This window comes from Haemorhous mexicanus, chromosome 2 (genome assembly GCF_027477595.1).
Source record: "Haemorhous mexicanus isolate bHaeMex1 chromosome 2, bHaeMex1.pri, whole genome shotgun sequence".
Classification (NCBI taxonomy): Eukaryota; Metazoa; Chordata; class Aves; order Passeriformes; family Fringillidae; genus Haemorhous; species Haemorhous mexicanus.
In genome coordinates, this window is record NC_082342.1 from 44484043 (window position 1) to 44506534 (window position 22492).

Consider the following 22492-nt stretch of genomic DNA (forward strand, 5'->3'; position numbering starts at 1 on the left):
TTGGCTCACAAGTATAAACTAATGGAAAACCAGAATAATTTTTTCCAGTGTGTCCTTAAGTGACATATCTGGATTTAAAATCTTGTAACTGAGGCTGAGGTTTCTGATTTCTAGATGCCTCCCTTGTAAAGGATAAAGAGCATAACTTGGCATTTCTGTCTTTCACCATTTTCTACCACTGTAGATGTGCTGAATCAGCACTACAGACCCACCCTAAGAGAAGGTACAATAGCAAATCAGTACCAGAATTGTTAACCTGGGAGGCTTTTGGCCTGTGTCTATATTGGAAGTAAAAGGAGGGCAAGCTCCATTCCTGACCTGAAATCCAAGACATCTGTTGATTTGCATCCCGAGTGGTTTGGGTGAGCCCCATTTATAGCACAGATGTCCAGGATGGAGTTTGTTGGAGCAGCCCACAGCAGATCAGGGCACGAGCAAAGAACCAAGCAGTGCTGGCAGCTGGGGCTTTGGTGCCCAGGGCAGGAGATGGGAAGTCCCTGCCTCAAGCCAACGTCATGTATTCAGGAAGGTGGAAATACCATTTTTTGACTCCTACATGGGAAAAATACTGTTTCCTTGAGTTGATGAAGTTTCTTGATACCCCATCACATTATGTGGGTTAAAGAGTACTGGGGTGAGCAAAGATCTCGTACTCTGTTGGGTTCTTCTACATATCTCACTTGAGTACAATTGAGACCACCTTAATTAGGTGTCTGAAGTTTGATGGTTAAAACATATTCTGTAAAGTTTGCATATATTCACCTAACTGAAATATGTTGGATATTTTAAGAGCCTGCAAGACTGCTGATGGAGTTTACACAGGTGACTGGCTTTTTTCCTTTAACATCAAAAATAAACTTCATAGTAGCATCTTTTCACTGCCTACCGAAGCCTACAATGAAGGAGAAAATAGGCAAAATTGAGTGATGTGAGAAATCTAATGAACTTCTGATTTTATTTCTCTGAAATCTGTTCCAGAATCAGTCTCCAAGCTTATGTAAAGTTCTGGTATATATATTGAGGTGATAGCCTACATCAATGAAAATATTACTTACTGTAACTGTACATCATACAGGTAGAGACTCAAAATCATATCCATCAGATCTCTTTATTTTTTACATGCAGTTTTAAATCACAGAAAAACATTAAAATACCTTCAGCTTTTGAAACTTTAGGATCACTTTCAAAGCAATTCTTACAAATCTGAATCCTTTGGTGTTAACACAAATTCATAAGCTTCTACAGAATATATGTTTGGGGAATTCTGATTTAGTCCCTTTCACAGGTGGTGATTATGGCCCTAAACCATATTTGAGATGGCACTTGGTTGTTGTAAGTATCATTACAACTGCAACCTGCTTAAATGCTGTTCAGAGTAGGGATGGATTGTATTAGGTGTTTAAATACTTTTTCTGAGGCAAAGCCAAAGAGACAAATTTCTAAAACTATGTTTCATTATTTTCGTACAATTAAATGAGAGTGCTGAGATCTGTTTCAGGTGCCTATTGATGGCATTTGTGTGAGCAAGGCTTTGCTGGATCATGTCCCAAAGTGGTGGCAACTGCTTCTGTTCAGTTATGTAGCACTGTCTATGTGAAAGATTATTATTGTGAAATAAAACTATTAACAGGCTATCAGGGAAAACACTAGCCAAACACACTATATGAATGGCAAATGGCAGAGTTAATGTTAAGGTAGAGCAGTTCATTATTGGAATTTTGGGTGCTTGATTTCAGCTTCATATTATTAGTTTACTGATTTTTTTTTTTGAGTAGACACAGGAAGGAAATGCTGGCACTCAATGATTTGAAACATATCCTTGAGGCCCATGTGTTGAAGTAGAGTTAAAACACTGAGCTAGGGAGGTGGATCAATATTGTTAAAAGCCTGTACAGCCAAATCCCAATAGTAGCTTGTCCTTGAGTAGAGTAGCAATCTTAATTATATATGGTGCTATTGATGGCCAAATCCTGCCTGAAGGAAAACACTGACTTTTTTGCTTTTATACTGTTAAAAGTACTAAATCTCTTTTATTATGTGTTTGCTGGTTTATAGTTTGTTGTCAAGGGAAGACAACCTCAAGCTTTCCCAATTTCCCTGCATTTGTTAATTTTAATGCCAGAATTAAACTAGAGAACATGCAGAAGTATCCTTCTGTATTTTAACTGACATACATCAAAAATAGGTGATCTTATTCATGTTGTTAATCTGCTGTAGTAGTTTGACCACAGAACAAAGTCTAACTAATACAGCCCAAAAGGGATTTGCATGAGAAAATTATTTGTTATGAGGAAGACTGAATTAAAATGGAATCTGCATGTCTTCTTTAAACATTATCTATGTGCTAAACTGCTTGTCTGTTAGTTCCCTCTCCTGTGGCTTGTTTAAGTTGATGATAAAAAGCCTATTACTCTTTATCAGCTGATAAGAGTTAATTCTTTAGCTGTTTAGGCAGAAGACACTGTTCTGATACTGAATCTCCATGTTGGGTGGTATTAGTCAGGCATTTCTGACAAGTACTGCCTTGTAGTTCTGTCACTTGAAAATTAAAACTTGAAATATATTTGATTTATGAGGTTAGGGATTTAAATATGTTTACATTCCAAGAACGTATGACTCATACTATAAAATAATAAGTTGCAAGATGTCATTGTTAAAGACAGCCTATTTGAGAAAGAAAATATGTTTTTGTGAAGGTATTTGAACCTGAGAAATACATACAATTTCAGTGCGTATGATACTTAAATATTTCAATAGAAATAATTATCTTTTTGTCCTTGATTCCTATGGTGCTCATTTCTATTTCCTTTTCTAAACTTACATATACCAAGTACCTGCTGCCACCTTTCTTTCCCTCCGGGCTCTCCTAAAAACTAGAATATTTAAGAGCAAAAAGAAAGAAGAAACCAAAAAAGAGCAAGTAAAAGTATGGGCTGTAATGTGTAATGTTAGCTTCTTAAACTTGCATTTAGCTTTTTTAAGTAGGTATTCTAATTTTCAGGCAGAAAACTGAACTCTATGAAACTTTTAAAATAATCTTATGTAAGAGCTGTGTGTTAATGACATAACCTATTTTTAAAGCGATAACAAGACTAAACTAATGTTGTCCGCATTTAATTTTGTCTTTTAGGCAGATACACAGATTGACAGAGAGCATCAGAACTTTTATGAAGCATCATTAGAATATGTTTTTAAAATCCAAGAAGTACAAGAGAAAAAGAAATTTGAGTTTGTCGAACCTGTAAGTTTTATGTTTTATTTTCTTTAGAATGCATTCATATAAAGCTGAAAATTGAATTTAAAATGCCTATTTTTTTGCTCCCTTTTTAAATTTTGAATGCAGGTTCTTTGTGTATAGACAGACATTGAGATCTTGGCTTGGGCACTTTCCATGTTTATTGAAGGATTATGTAAGAGTTTAGTATCTACTGTGAAGTGAAATGTCTGATGACTTGAAGTGTGTGTAACATTTTAATGGGATATCATGTAATGTTGTGTCTGTGCAACACATAATTGATGTTTCCTAATACCATGATTTAATGGCTTAAATTTTGAGCTAGTTTTTTAATTTAAATATTGTGGGTAGGCAGTATACACAGACATTGTTCTGAGTTACACATGAAGTAATGTGAAAAATCAATTTTTCTGTAGGATAGGTAAGTTTATCTTCTTCTTGGTGGAGTCATTTGCCTCTAGTTTACTTTGCACATAAAGGAATGCATGTGTTGACATGCCATTAAAGAGTAAGATAAAGTTGTGTTTCAGTGTCCATATTTAAGTCTGGGATTTCCTTCTGGACTGTGTTTCCATCCCCCACTCCTACCTCTCTACTGTGTCAGTCAGGTCCAAAAGCAGCTTCATGACATGCTAGCATATTTCTGTGGCCTGGTAGCAGTGTTACTACTGTTCATGTCATACAGACAGGCCTGGCTTGCCAGTTGCCTGATGTAGTTTGTACCTCTAGCCCCTGACAGGAGAACTTCCAGTGCCATGAGTCCCTTCCCATTAAGCACACTGAGCACAGCAGAGTGCTGATTGTCAGAGAGGAACATGACAAGTGTAACTTTCTCTCCACACCATCTCCCAGCTTCCTTGTAACTACTGAAGCAGCACTCTTCACTGTGAAATGGGTTGAATTATATCTCTAACACCCTGTGTCACCAAGGAGAGCTTCTCAGATGCCTTCTTTCCATGAGATGAGAGTGTGTTGTATACTGAATGTTTGACATTGATGCAAACTAATGAACCTGGTTCAGCAAGCAGTACTTTCAGAAATCCTATCTTTATGGCATACAGCTGCCAAATCTTAGAGACTAATACTTTGCTCGGATTCCTAAATAAGAACATTTTTTTACCTGTCACAGATTAATCCAGAGTGTGTCTCTGTCTCCTTCTGCAAAACTCTCACATCCTGGAAAAATCTAGCAATCTTGACCTAGCTCTGACCCTAGTGTAGAAGACTTTATGCTCCTTTAATGTAATAGAAACTTTCTGTATTGAAAAGACCTTGTGCATTGGAAGATATTGTGCAACTGCACAATAGTTAAAATAGGTAAAATTTACTTTTAAGTGTATCTGTTTCCATACTGTCTCAGATCAGTAGGCATTCCAGCCCAGTATGGCATACTTGATGTTCCAGGGGAAGGTGCAGGAAATACTCTGGTGACTTCCTTGTCCTCTGGAAATCAGGGCACAAAGTTCTTAAGCAGTAAACTATTTGAAATGTGAGGGGTGCTCAGTTAAATGTTTATTTAAAGAGAAGAAAAAAAGAACAGCCAACTGAAAAACACTGTTTGCAATTGCATGCATTTCCATGAGACTTGACAGTGGATGTTAAATTTGAAAATCCCTTTCTCGCATTTTCTACATTATTAACTATGCTAACTTTAATCTGAAGAATAAGCGCTATTTTCTTATAAATAAAATGAAAACAAGGAGACAGGGACTTCTGGCTGATGTGCTGCAGGCCAAAGGTTAAATTCCTCCCCTATCCGAAACCTAAGTACAATCTTCTTCCTGTGAGAATGAAACGACCAGGCAGCCTTGAGGTCAGCAGCTCTACATAAAAATAAATAGAGTCTCAAGAAGTAGTTGGATTTTGTTTCGGGTTCTCTGTTGAAATCCTCGTGGCTCTGGTGTGATGAGTAGCTTTTTGTTATGGAGTTCAGACCTCAGTCTCTACTGATGTGAATGATTAGGTACTCAGAATGAGGTAAAGATAAGACACTTATTAAAATGAAAAATTGTTGATATGAAAGCATCAGACATTGTGATGTTTGGTGAAATGAACTACCTCTTTATGTGTAAAGACCACCTCAAAATACATCCTGAAAATTTTATTTGAAAGGAGAAGGAGCTGATTTTCTATTCTTGTTTTTAATATTTTTTGTTCTATTTAGTATTAATTTCTTTAAAGTTCTGAGCCTGCCTTTAGCAGCAGTGCTTCTTCTAACGCCAGCAAAAAGAAAACTTCACTATAAGTATGAGCCTAGGGCAAAAGACCTTGGCTTTTAAATCTCTTCCATACAATGCTATGGGTGTCCCTGTTCAAATGGAAGCGATTCTGGAGATGCTTTAGCAGCACAGGCCCACTGGGCACAGGGCGTGTTCTGCATTCCTGTTTTTCCACTGCTAGTGACACGTACATTGAAGTGAATGCCATCCTCAGTGTCACATATCAGCACAGAGCTTAAAAATGCTGATCTGGGACTTGCATAATACTTTTCTTTTATTCCTACTTTTCTGAGTTCTCAGAGAGTGTTTAACCAGGAAGGCCTCAAGGCCAGATCCTCTGCAATGCACAACTGCCAGAATACCTGAGAAGTGCTTTAACTAAGATTAATTCAGATTTTTTTCAGGTTTTTGGTTTGGTTTTTTGGGATTTTGTTTTGTTTTGTTTTTTTGCTGCTGTTGTATTTTTGCTTTCAGATAAATTCAGCTTTGCTGCCATCTTGTGTTAAAAATTTTCCTTGGTATTTCTCAGTGTATTCAGTAAAAGTGTTTCATGTGATATAAAATGTTTTCCTTCAAGTATTGAAGATAAAATTTATACAATTTATTCTCCTGAAATGTTCTTTAAACTGATCTCTAAAAGTCAGGCATAAACTGACCTACTTTGTTCCACAAAGTTTCTCTGTTGTAATTTTGGTGTGCGTTAGTGTGGTGATTTGGCTGCAGGTTTGCCAAATGTTGCTCCTGCACTAGGGGTGGGTTTAGCAGCAGGCTCCTGCTTGCAGGCTGGGTTGATCCACACATTATCTTGACTGGACCAAGTAAGCACAGGAGTAGTTGTGCTGTGACATCTGAAGGAATCGTAGTTGGGGACACTGATGAGTGACTGAATCTAGAGTGTGAGAGCAGGCTTCACATAACTGTAGCCAAAGCAGAGCTTTAGTTATAATTTGTATATTTTGTACTTTATTCATAAAAAGGAAGATTAATTTTCTTTATTTTCCTATAAGTAGTTATTTCCAGAATTATAGAATTAGATTTAGAATTATAGTCTAGAATTAAAGAAAAGTATGGAGCTCTTTCTATCTGTTTGCACAACTGGAGGTTTTTAATATAAACTATTGTACTTGGACCTTCCTCAGAAACACTTGAATAATCAGTTTAATAATAATAATTTCAGGGTCCTTAGCTAAGGTAATAATTTCAGCTGGACAGATGAATCATGTTAAGGTGAGATTAATTTACACAAGATGTGGAGCCCTCTAGTTGAGATTGCATTTCCTTCATTGTTTGTTGGTGGAATATGGTTCAGGAATTCACATCCACTATAGAGGCCCCCACAAAAACTTGCTTTTTGTGTCCAAAGATCTTCTCAGTTCCTCAGGCTCTGTGACTTGCTTACTGGGCAGCCGTGGGCTTGCACCATCTCTGCCTGAGGCCAGGCTTTCATCTGCTCCTGCAATAGCAGTAAAAACCAGGGGCAGAGTCCTTGTCCCAGCCATACCTTGTATTTGTGCCCTCACTGATGGTCTCTTCACCTCCAGCTGCTTTAACTTACTAAAGCAGCAAAAGAACAGGCAGGTAAACGGGCTCTCAGTAGGCTCCTAGAGAGTAACGGGAGAGAGGAGGCAGAACAATTTTGCTACAATTCTTCAAGTAGAGCTGAGGGTAAATTTAAAGAAAATATAGGCACAGTAAAAACTACACTATTCCACTTAGAGTAATCTATGGTACTGGTAACACAAAGCAAGTGCTTTAAATATGAACGATGGCATTTTTGTTGTCTGAGTCTAGACTACTTCAGTAGTCAATGAAGAGAGATAAATGTTTCCATTGGATCATTCATTCCATCCTGAGAGAGAAGTCTGAAAAAAAGAAAAGAATTATGCTCTGGAATACCTGTGGTTCTTTACTGAGTCAGAAGACGGCTCGGACAGCCAGTTAGTTAGCCCAGGTGGTAATGGTGTAATATACTAATGCAAATCTTTTTTAATTTGGATTGACAATAACAGAAATTTTATTAAAATTTCTGTTATTGTCAATCCAAATTAATTTCTCTTTTTTTTTTTCTGTTTTATTTACCTTTTTTTTTTTGGTAGGCTAAATTATATAGACCAAGAAAGCAGTCCATGATAAGACATTAAATGCTTGTTATTTAACAACAGGTAGGGTGACTTATAGCAATGTAAAAACGCTTTTAAAATTTAAAGCAGAATCAGTTAGAAGGCTTTTAAAACTAAGAAATTGCAAGAATGCATTAATCCAAGAGCTGAAATCTAGTGGCACCTTTTACTACTTGAGCATTGTTTCAAAGCAAACTTTAAAAGAATTTTTCAGCTGGATATATGCAGACTATGGCTGTTCTGTTGGAGTTAATCACAGACATACCAAATAGAATTTGCATTTTGTTCAGAGCAGGAGGAAATGGTCTGGGTTTCTTGTCTTGTGCTAACCTATCCAAAACATGTATTCTAGAGTCTCATTTGTGGAAAATAGGTTGTAGATCAAGCAATTACTGTGAAGAAAGTGAAAGAATATTTTGAAGAAAAAACACTTGAATTCTGACATTTTAAACTTTGAAAATGCACACCAGCAAAGACTCCAGCTGAAATACTGGATAAAATTACTAAGATAGTGAATTAAATTATTATGGAAATTACAACTTCATGACACAAAAGCATGTGTAGCATTTCTCTTTCTTAAGGTCTCATCATTGATTCCTTCTCAGCAAAACTTTGCTTTTGCGTGTAAAAGCACAGAGTGTTCCAAGAGTTAAAAATGTTTAATGCTTCTCAATTTTACCTTTTCAGCTCTTGGCCTTTCTTCAAGGATTATTTACATTTTACCATGAAGGATATGAACTGGCTCAGGAGTTTGCACCATACAAGCAGCAACTGCAATTCAATTTGCAGAATGTAAGGATGATTTGTATTTACATAATTTAACTTTTTAATTTGCTAACTTCAGTTTAGGATATTAAAGTAGACTTATAGCACTTTATCGAAATTCTCAATCTTGCAATGTTTTAGTCAGCTGAAATCAAGTTCATATACAGATAGGTAAAATTATTTTTATAAGTTTAATGTAATTAAGATTCCTGACAGCAAATAACTTTGGATAGTAAATTTGTGATTTCCAGATCAAAACTTTGATCTGAGCAAGAACAAGAAAAACAGGACAGCAGCCAAGTTTTTATTAGAAAACAGCGGTCCAGATAGATTAAACTTGTATAAAGCTTTCTTGAGAATGAAGCCTGTCTTCTGGACTAAGTGAGGTACCAAAAATGCTCCAGCTGCTATAGAATGATAGAATTTTTCCTGCTCTCTGTTAACTTCCCACTGTATATAAAGCAAACTTGGGAAGCCACTCTCTGGCCATTCTCTATACCACTGCAGAACAGGTGGGACCTTCCTCCATGGTCAGCAGCTCTCATGAGCATTGGTTTTCACCAGAAGAGAGAATCTCTTTTTTGTGTAGAGAGTTACACTCAACTGGGCAGAAGAATCTTTTCCTGTAAATTGATCTGTATTTGGTAGTCAGAGGCATACAAGATCCCATTTTGGGCACAAACTGCCCAAAAAATTTCAAAGCTATCAGAGATAACTAAAATGTATTTAATCAAATACTTTTCCACTCATCATAACTACTTTTTACAAGTGTATACTTGTGTCACTGTGTAAGTCAGATATTACACTTTCAAGGATATACAAATAAGTAGGTACAAAATATACTTACAAATAAGTAAGTACACACTTTGCTTTTAAGCAAAGCTTAAACACTCTGCTTTTAAGGCAAAAAGTGAACTTCAATATGTCAGTACTGGACAAGCCCCACATATTTCCTGACAAGTAACATCAAAGTCCAAAACAAAATTTTTTTTAAAAGTTAAGTCCGCTTCATTCTTTCAAGAAAAGACACATATCACAAATTTTTGTAGCTCCATCTTCTCTTTTGCATCTCTTGTTCATATATATAGATCCCATTTTAAATACTACTTGAGGAAATAAGGCTAAACTTCCTAGATTATTAACCTTTTCCTTTTGGATCAAAATGCAGATGGTCTCTGGAGAGCATCCCAACTGCTTGTCCTTTCCAATTTTGTGGTTTTCATGTTGTTTGCTACTAAGATGCTTTCAGATAAAGACACAAGGGGTCAGTGTTGTTTCACAGCAGTTTCACTGAAAGAGTGAAAAATATGCTTCAGTCCAGAGATTTTCTTACTTTAATATAGCGAGTTCTGAGAGCTCACAACACAGACTGAAACTGGCATTGTAAGTAATCATACATTTCCTCTGCACGTGTCTACAGAAGCAAAATTATTAAAGGACTTTTTAAAATTTCAATCTTAATTAAGAAACAGATTTAATGTTTTCTAACTATTACATCAGCACAACTTGAAGTTGTAAATAGATTACAGAAGTAGAGGGAGATGTGAAGTTAGGCAGAAGGATCAATGTATTTTTTTAATTATATGTCAGAAAACATATACGTGAAGATACAGTGAGGATCAGTGCATCGCTCACTCCTGTTACACAGCAGTATAAATTCTGGCTCCAGGTCTAGATCCACAACTTCACACAGCCAGCTGGGTTCTCTATGTACTTGTCATTGAGAGTATCACAGATTGAAGTGAAATAATTTATATGGGTAAAGACAAACTGAGGACAGGAAGAAGTGCATTCAGCCAGTCTGTAGCTGTCAAAAAGTACTCCTCTCCATTTCATTTTGTGTTCAAAATGAAGAATAGTTTACCTGAACTGCTGTTTCTGTTCTTAAAAGTGTTCTGCAGGTTAGAGCAGGAGCAGTAACAGCTGTAGAAAAGTAGTAGCAGACCAGCAACTCTTAACAGGTCACCATATTCTAACATGACCTGTTGTCACTTCAACTGTCTCAGCTGGCCAGTGGCATAATTGGTGTGTCTGGCTTTGGTTTCTGTGATTTGATTCAAAGACCTGGCTGCATAAAAGTAGCCATTGAAAACTTTAATAGATGGAGACAAGCTCTTAAAATGGGGACATTCCTTCAATGGCTTGTCCTTCTTGAAGGCCTCAAAATGACCTCTCTTAAATTTGTCTGAACTGATACTTCTTCTGAAGGACATAATCTGTAAAATTCAGATTAGAATTTTACCTCCCTCTCTAATAATAGTGTTTGTCTTCAAAACCAAGATTGAGCATGTATTCCTTTATACTATTGTGCAATTAACTACACAAATAGCCCATGAAACAAGGGAAGTATTCACTGGTGTATGGTCCTGAGAGTATCTTTCTGACTACTGAGGATTTGAGTCCATGGATCACTCTGTAGAAACATTACAAAATCTTTGTTCTTTTCTTTGACCTATAGGAGCAGAATGTTCAATATCTGATATTTAATCAGTCAAAGCTCTGGCATCGCTCAATAATTCTCTTGTTATCCCATACTAGGTGCATGGAGGGAAACCCTAGCCTCACTGAATTCACTAAGAACAAGTAGCCATCTGTATGCATAGAGATAAAAGCAAATATGGAAACAACCCACCTTAATACTATAATCGTTTGCTTTGTTACATGCCTGGTTACACACATAGTATTTAGGACAGACACACTTCTTCCATGCTTTTGCATAGTTCTGCCACTTGTGAGTGTTTCTTACCTCCCTTTTTTTTTTTATTATGTTGAACTGTAGTGCTTGCCAAGTCAACACTTGTTCATGGCAGTGCCAGTAACCTGGCTATTCTAAGGAGCAGCACCTGTGGTATCGCTGCAGATATGGATACACAGACAATTTGTCTCTTCCATGTGTGTAGAAATTGCAGCTGTCTGGACTCATTAAGCTGGCTTTAACCCAAGCTAGTGTTTTCTGCACGGTACTTAAAGTGCTTCAGTGGGTCTTACTACTTCGGGTTTAGGGCTAAGCTGTTAGCAGCATCTAGTTTAGCCAAATATCTGTCTGAGAATCCCAGAGTGTACAGAGAGAAAGCCTGTATCTGTCTGCAAAATACTGTGTAAGCTTACTTAAAGGTATGAGATGACCTCCTGTCTGAGGTTAGCGACCTGCAGAAAGAGGAATGGTGCTATTCTCAGCTATGTTTTCCTTACATTTGTGTGCCTAAGCTTCTAGCAGTAAAGAGTATTATTCTTTACTGCATTTTTTTTTTCCTTTTCCCACCTTTTATGTCTCTGGCAAATGCTTTTGTTTCTCTCCAATACGGTCTCCTTGGCATTATTTGTAATTAGTTGTTCATTGTTATTTTAGTACTTGCATGAGATAATGTGGGCTTTTGTTTGTTTCCTTTTCTGGGTATTAGACTCGGAATAACTTTGAAAGCACTAGGCAGGAAGTGGAGAGACTCATGCAGAGAATGAAATCAGCCAACCAAGATTACAGACCACCAAGTCAATGGACAATGGAAGGCTATCTCTATGTGCAGGAGAAACGTAAGTACAAGGAAGGTCCGTGCTGTTGTTTGCCCCAGTGGTTGACTGGTAGCAAGCTCTGCTCTGGCTGGCTGCCCTGCACCTTGCTGCAAACTCCCAGCACCCTGCTCTGGCTCTCTTCTGTTTCCTGTACTTTCTCTGCCTGAACAGGGCCTTTAGTTCAGCCATCAGGAGCACCTTGTACCAGAGACCTCCACTGACCCAGCGATCTTAAATGAACATGTGCTTAATGGAAATCAAAGATGTAAGAAAAGGTCATCTAAGTACCATCTTACCATAGTTAACCACAGCCAGTTTTATCCTCAGTAGCACTGCAAGTTTTAAGAACAGTCTATTTTTTAATTGATTAATAATCATAAAAGAAATCTGTGTTAAGTGGAAATTACACTGAGCCGTGCTAATGGGGGAGGGAGAAAAGGAGTGAAGCACCAGGCACATGCTGTGCTTCGTTAAATAGTGAAAGGCCAGCTTGACATCTTCTTACTGAAAAGAAATTTTTATTCTGAAGTAACAGGGTCTGTAATCACTATGTAGTAGGAAAGGTACTAGTTGTATAATTCCTTGTTGTGCAAGTTTACTTGCCTACAGCCCTTATTCTATAGGTTCTTGTCTAATTGTGAGCAACTGGGTTAAGTGTTTGCTCTTCTTGAGAGTAGATTTTGTATGTATTTATTACTGATGTGCATGGTGGTAAATATAGGTGTTTTTTAAAAATGGCACTAGGCCATAAATTTTCTTGGATGGCCAAGAGTAACAAGTTTAAAGTTGCAGCACAGGTGTCTGGCTACAATTTTCTAATGAAAATAGGTGACTTCTTAACTCATCTAATACTGCTATGAGAATGCTCATCCATCTTATAATGTGCTAAAAGAGATAATGAATTGCCATCAAAAGAAAAGTTGATGCTGAATAATTACAGATGTTGTTCTGCTAAGTGAAAATAAATTAAAATACAGGAGCAGAACAGCTAACTTCTGAGGGTAAATAGCTGTTTGAGTTTTCGATTCATGATTTTACTTTCTTCCAGAACACAGGCAATAGGAGATCTCTCTCAAAGTCAGCATAACAGACTGTATAAATTTCCACAGCTATGTTTCTGGATGGACAGACATCCAACTTACATGACTAATTCAGTCTCTCATATACAACTACTACCTTTGTGGGTACATTGAGAAGGCAAAACCTATCTATAGTAAAACTACTAGGGTTTTTCTTCAAACATTTTTATTTAATTTTTCACATTTAGAAAAAAAAACACAAAAAAAACCCCAAAAAAAACCACCCCACAATTAAAATTTAAAATACCATTTTTCAAAGTCAAGGTTCTTTATTTTTGTCTCGGTTCTAGATAGGACAAGGTTAATTTTTGCACATAGCGGGGAGCTGGGCATGACCAGGTCCTTACTTAATATCACCTCATCATTTTCTGGGGATAGGGGAAGGGATCCTTTCTGGGTCCTGAAAGTGGCAGAGGGAGTGCTCAAGTATTGTCAGATGTCTCTATATGGTGAGTACTCACATGTGAATCATTTGCCTCTTGTGCACTCTGCTATTAATATTGCCAATACAGGTCTGTTCTTGCCTTTTTCCTGCCTTGTTTCTATAATAGAATACTGTTACCCATCCAGTTGCCAAAGAAAGTCAGTCTGCTGGAACTTTATTGGGCAATATTATCAAACTGCAATATTTGGAAATTATACTGGAACAACATGTTCAGATTAAAAAACAAGGAGTAGGCTGCATGTGGATGCTACTTTATTTCATTTTTCTACTCTAATTCCAACTATAATAGTGTTAAATGACAATTACTTTTGCTACTATCTCTTTACTCTAGGACCCCTTGGATTTACATGGGTTAAACATTACTGCACTTATGACAAAGGAACAAAAACTTTTACAATGAGTATAGCTGAAACAAAATCTGGTGGAAAAGTGGTGAGTTACTTGTACATGAACACATACATGAGCTGTATATTCTATCATTTTTATTAAGCATTAAGGAACTGCTGAAAGAAAAATGCAAACAGATAAGGCTGTTTTCGTAGATGAAGCAGTGCATGTATCATATAGCATGGATAAATATTAGTAATGTTTCTTTAAAAACATATTTAAATCATTTATTAAATAACTTATCTAATGTGGTTGCTGTAAGTGCATATGAAATTTATCACATTTGCACAGAATCATTGAATAAATTAGTTTTGGAAGGGGTCTCTGGAGATCTCCAATATAAACTCAATTCAGGGTCAGCCAGAACAGGTTGGTGAGGTCTTTGTCCAGTCAGGTTTTAGATATCTCCAAGGATGGAGCCCTCTATGAGCAACCTGTTCCAGTGTTCAACCACCATAAAAAACTTTTTCCAAAGTTCAAATACAAATTACTTGTATTTGAGTTTGTGCCCATCACCTCTCGCCCTTCCACTGGGCACCACTAAGAAGAATCTGACTCACTCTACTTTCCTTCCCATGAGGTATTTGTAGATCAGTCACTGCTGTAATCCCTCTTCCCCAGACCAAACAGTCCAAGGTTTCTCAGCTTGTCCTCATATGACAAATCACAGGATCTTCAAGGTTGGAGGAGACCTTCAAGGTCATCAAGTCCAGCCATTAGTGTAGCACCACCATAATCACTCCTAAACCATATCCCCATGTGCCACATCCAGGCTCTACTTGTATGCTTTCAGAGATGGTGACTCCACCTGGTTAATTATTTCAATGCCTAACCACTCTTCCAGTGAAAATTTTAATTTTTAACCTGAACCTCCCCTGGCACAACTTAAGGCCTCTCCCTCATGTTCTTTCACTGAAGTCATGGCAGAAGAGACTGACCCCCACCTCACAAAGCTTCCTTTCAGGTAGTTGCACTCCAAGTCCTTAATCACCTTGGTAGCTTTTAGCTAGACTTGTTCTAGCACATCACTGCCTCTCTTGTGAGGGAGCCCAGCACTGGGCATAGCATTCCAGGTGTCCCTCACCAGTGCTGGTTGGAAGGTGAGGATCTCTTTCCTCCACTTGCAGACAGTACCCTGCCCGATGCATCCCAGGAGGTTGGTGGCCTTCTTTGCAGCAACATCACATTGCTGGCTCATGGTCACCTTGTTGCCCACCAGAACCTGAAATTCCTTTTCTGCCAAGCTGCTCTCTATCCTGTCAGTCTCATCCTGTCCTGGTGCCTGGGCTAATTGCTATTCATGCTGAACAGAATTGATCCCATGGACATACCACTAGTGCCTGGCTGCAGCTGGACTTCTGTTGTGAGTTCAGTAGTTCAGGCAGTGTTCAGTCCAGGATGTAGTGTTGAAAGCGTGGCTGAAGATGAGATAAACAATACTCATTGTTCTTCCATCATACACTGAGCCATCCAACACATTGTAGAGGGCTATCAGGTTGATCCTGTGTGATTTTTCCTTTATTAAATACATGCTGACTGCTTCCAGTCACCTTTCTGTCCATAATATGTTTAGAAGTGCTTTCCATGATTATTTACTTCATCACCTTCCCAGGGATAAAGGTGATGCAGACTGCCCTATAGTTCCAATAAGATGTGAGGCCTCAGGTTGCATCAGGGGAGGTAGGAATTACAGAAAATTTCTTCACCAAAAGGGTTGACAAGTGTTGAAACAGTCTTCCAGGGAAGTAGTTGAGTCACCAGCCCTGGAAGTATTTCAAAGATGTGTAGATTGTTTAGTTGTGACCTTTTCCAACCTGAATGGTTCTATGATTCTACATCCCTCTCCTTGCTCATTTTGAAGACAGAAGTGACATTTGCTTCCTGTCATTCCTCAGAATCCCCGGTTGTGTCAGCCTTGCCCACATTATAGCAAGGTCTCACGATCATGGTGGCCAGAATTGGGGTCAGTCAGCTTTATTCTTCAGAAATCTTTTTATCTGCATGTAAGAGTTGGCAGAATTACATGATTTTCATCCTAATAATCAAGTTATATATGCAGGTGTTTGTAAGATTTCAATTTAGGGAATTTTCTGAAATATAATGATTAAGTTACAAACAGAAGACAGAAAGCTGTTAAATGTAGTCTTACTACACAGAAAAAATATTGTAAATATTCCTAAATAATTTTAATCCCTATGTTAAGACATGTTCTTTGGACTGTTTGTGCAGTTAAATTTAAGATGAAGCCAAGGTGTATAAGCATACTGCCTGTGCTAATTCCGTTTTGTTGTTTTGTAGAATGGCCTTGTCACAAGCTCACCAGAAATGTTCAAGCTAAAATCTTGCATCAGGAGAAAGACAGATTCAATTGACAAACGTTTCTGTTTCGATATTGAAGTATTTGAGAGGTTTGTTTCCATTGTGTTAACAATTTGAAAATAATTGCAACCGAGAGATAAGAATTACTCCTGTAGTAGGAATACATGTTTACCAATATATTTGTGTACAGACAAACTAGGCTTTCAAGACTTAGTACTTCTTTGTTCAGACCTGGTTTTCTAATTAAATTCACTACACAGAATATGTGTTGTGCTTACTATATGATGTTTGCATGCAGATACAGCATGGTTTCTTATGGAACTTGTAGCAAAACTGACTATCCTCTTTTAGAAACAGATCATAAATATTTTTATAAATATTTTATAAATACTTGTTATTAAGCATATTCTGTACAAATCTCTATTACTTTCAGAAATGTATGGTAGTACTTTTTTTTTTTTTAAATTATGTCCACAATTTTTTTTCCACTTACTCCTGGATATTATATCAGATACATGAGAATAGATTTCCTGTATTTGAGATACAGATATGCCGTATTTGTAGAAGTATTTTCTTCCAATCTTGGGAATAAAGAGAAATATTGAATTAATTTTTGTGTTAAAATATGATAAATAGACTAGCTTTTTTAGTTGTTCTCCTAAAAATTGTTTTATGATTGTTAGCAAACTTTAAAAAAGCAGATGTGTTTTACACCTAGCTCAAAATTATTCTGTTATATCAGAAGCTCTGATATAACTTTCTCTAACTTCTGTCTGTCTTTTCTATATTCACATCACTATGCATGTGGATTCTGACTTTGGATACTGTTTGAGAAAAACAGTAACTTCAGTGAATGTGTGTTTTTGACAGACCTGGAATCATCACACTACAAGCTTTTTCAGAATCCAACCGAAAACTTTGGCTTGAAGCTATGGATGGAAAGGAACCAGTAAGGATATTTTTTAGTTTTCATTTTTCAGTTTTCTGGATCACATATTACAGAAAGAAGCTAGTATACATTTCAGATATTCTGTCACAATACCAACAAATAGAGTTGTTTTCTTTTTGAGACACTAATGCCTCACAAAGACACAAATGCCTCACTATTCTCACATAGTGAGGATAACTACAAAGTAGAAGAGGAGATCTATTAGCTTAAGCCTACATTTATATATATCATTATTTTATGTCAGGATATTTAAATTAATACTATTTTAAGTAACACAATAGCATATTTTCTAATAGGATTCATGGTTCAAGTAACATGTGAAGTGGTTGTTATTACAGTGGTAAAGAACAGCCATCTTTTGGGCACTTTCATGGAGTAAACAATTAGTACCATATCAAAAGGCATCACAGAGAGCAGTAACACTTGTTGAAAGCTACTGAGAGACAGGCTTATCTGAGTTTTCTTCCCACTATTTATATGCTCTTAAAGCAGTCACTGAATGAGGCTGATGTCAGACATGTATCTGATAGGAAAAGAACTGCTGATCCATTCTATGAACTCAATGAGTGTTTTGACATGCTTCTTCTTTGCCTGAACCAGTACAGGAATTGTAATCACAAGCTGGTTTGAAATTTAACTCACCTGGTCTCAGTAAATCTGATTTCCAATGCATTAGTTGCATTATGGTAGCACAGAGCTGTTAACCCAGCTGTGTGCTGGAGCAGTGAATGTCAAGAGGTCGTGAAAGGCAAGGCTGGGATTTCCCTAGCAGCAATCTAGTCCATAGTATGTTGCAACTCCTCACAAACCTGGCAATAAAGGATTTAAAGCACAAACATTGTTCTATTGCATTGTTCTTTGATTGCTTTTGGTTTTGGTTTTTTTTTAACAGATCTACACACTGCCAGCCATTATTAGCAAGAAGGAAGAAAGTAAGCTCTTTATCTTACTAGATTTCTGTAATGTTACAGTTTCTTGATATATGTGTGGGAGAAAGAGATTTTATATTTTAGTTCTATTGTTGTGCAATGACTTTGTTGGTTATCTAAACTTTCCCTGGCACAACTGGAGGCCATTTCCTCTTGTCCTGTTGTTTAATACTTAAGAGAAGAGGCTGACCCCCACCTGGCTGCACCCTCCTTTCAGGCAGTTGCAGAGAGTGATGAGGTCCCCCTTGAGCCTCCTTTTCTCCAGGCTGAACACCCCCAGCTCCCTCAGCTGCTGCTCACAGGACTTGTGCTCCAGACCCTTCCCCAGCTCCGTTGCCCTTCCCTGGACACGCTCCAGCCCCTCAATGTCTCTCTTCCAGTGAGGGGCCCAGAACTGAGCACAGGATTGGAGCTGTGGCCTCAGCAGTGCTGAGCACAGGGGGACGGTCACTGCCCTGCTCCTGCTGGCCACACCCTGGCTGATCCAGGCCAGGATGCCATCGGCCTTCTGGGCCACCTAGGCACACTCTGGCTCATGTTCAGCTGCTGTTTGCCAGCAGTCCCAGGTCCTTATCTTTTAGACATCTTTCCAGCCACAACTGCTTGGAGTTGATTGTGACCCAAGTGCAGGACCCAGCACCTGGCCTTGTTGAACCTCATACAACTCGCCTTGGTCCATCACATCTTTTTAGTTTAAGGTGTATATGCACTTGTTAGACATACATGAGTAACAAAACTAGTGCATTTAATGGTACTAATGAGATTTGCGTGCGTAATTGTGTTAACACTGTATTAACACATTGGTTATTATCATATATTAACACAAATATATAAAACTAACTCAAATAATATATCTCAGAGAAAGAGATTTGTAAAATTTGGACATACGTCTTCATTGGAGGTATATTTGAGGCTCAGAAAATCTGAAATTTAAGCCACTATCTGTTCATCATATACATCATCTGTATATGATGGTGTTTATTTTAATGGTGACAAATATGCTGTTTTAAGATCTTTATTTAGGTCGTTAGAGCAGTGAGTATTGAAGATGCAACATTAATGAGAAGTATATTCATTTGAAATAAGATGACTAATTAAACTCAGTAACAAGGATTGTTCTCCTACATTACCATTTTATGAGTGATTATGTGCGTATGCAAGGAAGAAAGAATATTGTTGTATTAAAAACAATTAATATATTCTGTTCATAATGTAGGTCCTGGACTCTTGAAAGCATTTTACTCAGCAGCTTTCAACTGTACCTTTAGAGAGGCTTCTGATTGCTGAGAAAGACAGTAGAATATTGAGCCTCTAATGGTACAGAATGACTACAAAGATGGGTTGTGAAGGCTATGTCTGTATCTACAAAGACCCTGTTACAGAACAAGTCTTGTAATGTAATGGATAACCATATATTAGCCCTCCTTGATTAGTGCATGAGTGTCGCAAACCAGAATATTTTGTATATTGATGTTGGAGAGTAATTACCCTTTTTTTACAGTGTTCTTAAATGAAGCGGGTTTCAACTTCGTGAGGAAATGTATTCATGCTGTAGAAACAAGAGGTGTGTATTAAACCACAAATAAGGTCTTAGATTGTTGTGACTTATTCTAAAATCTGGCTTTTTTAAAATTCTACATGTTTTACATCTGTGCTCTGAAATGTATCCATTATTTGGTTTGGACTTTTCATATTTTATCTGGGTGCTTTGCACTCCAAATTGTTGTCTTCAGTTCCAACAACAATTTTTAACATATTTTAGATTTTTAAACTTCTTCTGTAATTTCTTGTTGATTAGACAGCTTAATACACAATTGCACACATCTTTAGCCTTTCCTTTGTGTGCACTGACTTGACTTTTCTTTTGATACAACTGTAGGGAGTCTCAGCTCCCAACTTTGGTTTCAGGTGTGAAATCTGAAGACCTAAAACTGACGTTAACATTCTCTGCTGGTATATCTGGTTTTTTGTAGAGTGTAACCCCTATAGTGTTATTCAATAATGTTTTACACTGGTTTTTTTGTTTGGTTGGTTTTTTTTAAGTTCAGCAGCATTTAATGTTTAGCAACACTTTTTTATTAGTGGCAATGTAAAAAATTGAAGTAATAATCACTTTACTGATGAGGTGATATCTAACAACTTACAGTAAGTTTTAAATGGAGAGTTATGGCTGTATCATCACTTATAAAAGGAGACAGCCTTTTCTTGAGCTGTCAGTGTGCAGATCTCTTCTAATCCAAATGTGGTCTTTCTGTGCAACTTTAGGGTCAACTTGAATTCATTTTCTCAGCCAGCAATGTTATCATTGTTGAGTCACTGCTGACTCAGAGCTTGAATTATTTTCTGGGGCAGGGAGGGTGAAAGAGGGTTTCAAAACAAAATACCTATGTTATATAAGTGAGATCAGATTTAGGAATATTGTTGTCAAAGGAAAAGTAGACAATTTTAAATGTTAAGGATTGAAATGGGGAGAATGGAAGACATTTAAACCCTGCTGATTTTAAAAGGCAGTTAAAGATAATAAAATAATCATGACTGAGATAATCAAATAAATCTTAAGCTGTGCCAAGGGAAATATAGATTGGATATTAGGAAAAAGTTTTTTACAGAAAGGATGGTAAAGTATTGGAATGGTCTGCCTGGGGAGGTGGTGGAGTCACCATCCCTGGATGTGTTTAAAAAAAGACTGGATGTGGCGCTCAATGCCATGTTTAGTTGAGGTGTTAGGGCATGGGTTGGACTCAATGACCTTGAAGGTCTCTTCTAACCGAGTGATTCTGTGTTCTAAATACTGTGTTCTGAATGTCACTCTTTAACATTATTTGTTATTATTCTCTGTGCTATTAAAAAAGGCCTGGCAATTTTAACTGGCAACATAAAATCTCAAACAATGTGTTAAAACAATATATAGTATATATTTTTGTTTTCATATAAATGTCAAATAACTTATTTGAAAGGGATGATGGTCTAAGCAAAGATGCAGAGTAATTCCACTGACATCTAGGCAATATAAGCTTGCTCCTGTGTAATGTGTTTTAAGACTGCTTTTGGGTCTTATTTTTCACTTTTCCTAGCCATCTCCTTGTTGTTTGTTAATATGTGTCATTTCTATGCAGAAGGGTTCTGTTAATGTAAAATTATGCTTAGTGTATATTATGGTGTGGACTCAGTGGAATGAATTTATATCCCACAAGAGGTTGCAGTAGGGTAAAGCAGCACTTAAGCATGCAGTGGTACAGTGTTCCGTAAGTACATTTAGATGTTTTGAAAGCGTACACCAAGAATGTAGCAGCATCTATTGAAATCACCATATTTTCATTATTTTAATTTTTTTCATCTACTTGTTTTCCCCGTGTAGGTATTACAATCCTTGGGCTGTACAGAATAGGTGGTGTAAATTCTAAGGTGCAAAAGCTGATGAATACCATATTTTGTAAGTATCTGAAGTGAACTTTTGTCATTGTGCAGTGTGTCTGCTGTGATCTCTTTTGCCTCAACTGCTGTGCTCAGAAGAGTGTGTCACAATATTCCCAATTTTGTATGTGCACTGGCTGCCACTGAATTGAGTTTGGACTCTTAAAATGAGTGATTCATCTGCAGTTTCTTGTGTGCATTAATATTCACTTCTGCATGTTACACATGAGCAAATTACTAATATAAAATAAAAATTCTTTTCTTCTTCTGGCTTTAAAGTTTTGATATATATTTGGCTTGTTACACAAGTCCTCCAAAGCTTAGTTCCATAACACATTGTGGCTCACCTTAATAGACACTTGTTCCTGTCTTTCACTTGTTCCAGTCTTTCACTTTTCTTGCTAATTGATCTCTCTGATGCTTGTGTTTGCATGTCTAAGACAACTGAATTAGTTATTCTCTGTGGACTTGGGCTTGCTTAACACTTTGATATAGTGTGTAGTTAATGTTTATGGTTACTAACTATGAGCACTGAATTTATTTTTATTTATAATTCAGCAGAGATGAAAAGATTTAAATTGATCAGATTGGTGGTTAGTTTAGCTAATAAATAATTAGTTGAGCTAAATGACTGATTTAGTAGCTTCTGTTTTGCTACCTTTCTAGTTAATGTGCAAGTCAGACTGTAACAAAATCCTAATTCAAATTCCTAACAGCCCCTAAATCACCTCCTGATATGGATATTGATATGGAAATTTGGGACAATAAAACAATAACAAGTGGATTAAAAAACTACCTCAGGTAAGTATTATCCCACACAGTTTCAGTATTCTTTTTCTGGCCCATTAATCTTTGGCTTGTTAATATTTCTTGGATACCTTTCTTGTATCCATTGCCATGATAAAAAATGAGTGTTTTATTATCCTGCTTAATATTCATGTAATTATGTGTAATAATACACAACTTCAACCTTTTTTAAGATATTCTTGCCTTATGTAGTCCTAAATTCAATCAATGGCATGGTTTTATTTAATTATTTTTATGTTAATCACAAAGCATGTTGTGCTCAGGCTTTTCTTTGTGAACCCCTTAAGTTGTGTACCATAACATTTCATGACATT

At 37.0% G+C, this 22492-nt stretch overlaps 1 protein-coding gene across 2 annotated transcripts in view; it reads left to right on the forward strand.

The window, feature by feature from the left end:
- The window catches only part of ARHGAP42 (Rho GTPase activating protein 42), a 142497-nt gene that overhangs the window by 96877 nt on the left and 23128 nt on the right, over window positions 1-22492 (forward strand). For both annotated transcript variants that reach the window (XM_059838601.1, XM_059838602.1), the window contains 10 exons: window positions 3131-3241; window positions 8262-8366; window positions 11741-11870; window positions 13705-13805; window positions 16059-16168; window positions 16950-17028; window positions 17921-17960; window positions 19459-19521; window positions 21316-21390; window positions 22088-22172. In XM_059838601.1, coding sequence (XP_059694584.1) covers window positions 3131-3241; window positions 8262-8366; window positions 11741-11870; window positions 13705-13805; window positions 16059-16168; window positions 16950-17028; window positions 17921-17960; window positions 19459-19521; window positions 21316-21390; window positions 22088-22172 — 899 coding nt within the window. The remainder of the gene's footprint in view (window positions 1-3130; window positions 3242-8261; window positions 8367-11740; window positions 11871-13704; window positions 13806-16058; window positions 16169-16949; window positions 17029-17920; window positions 17961-19458; window positions 19522-21315; window positions 21391-22087; window positions 22173-22492) is intronic.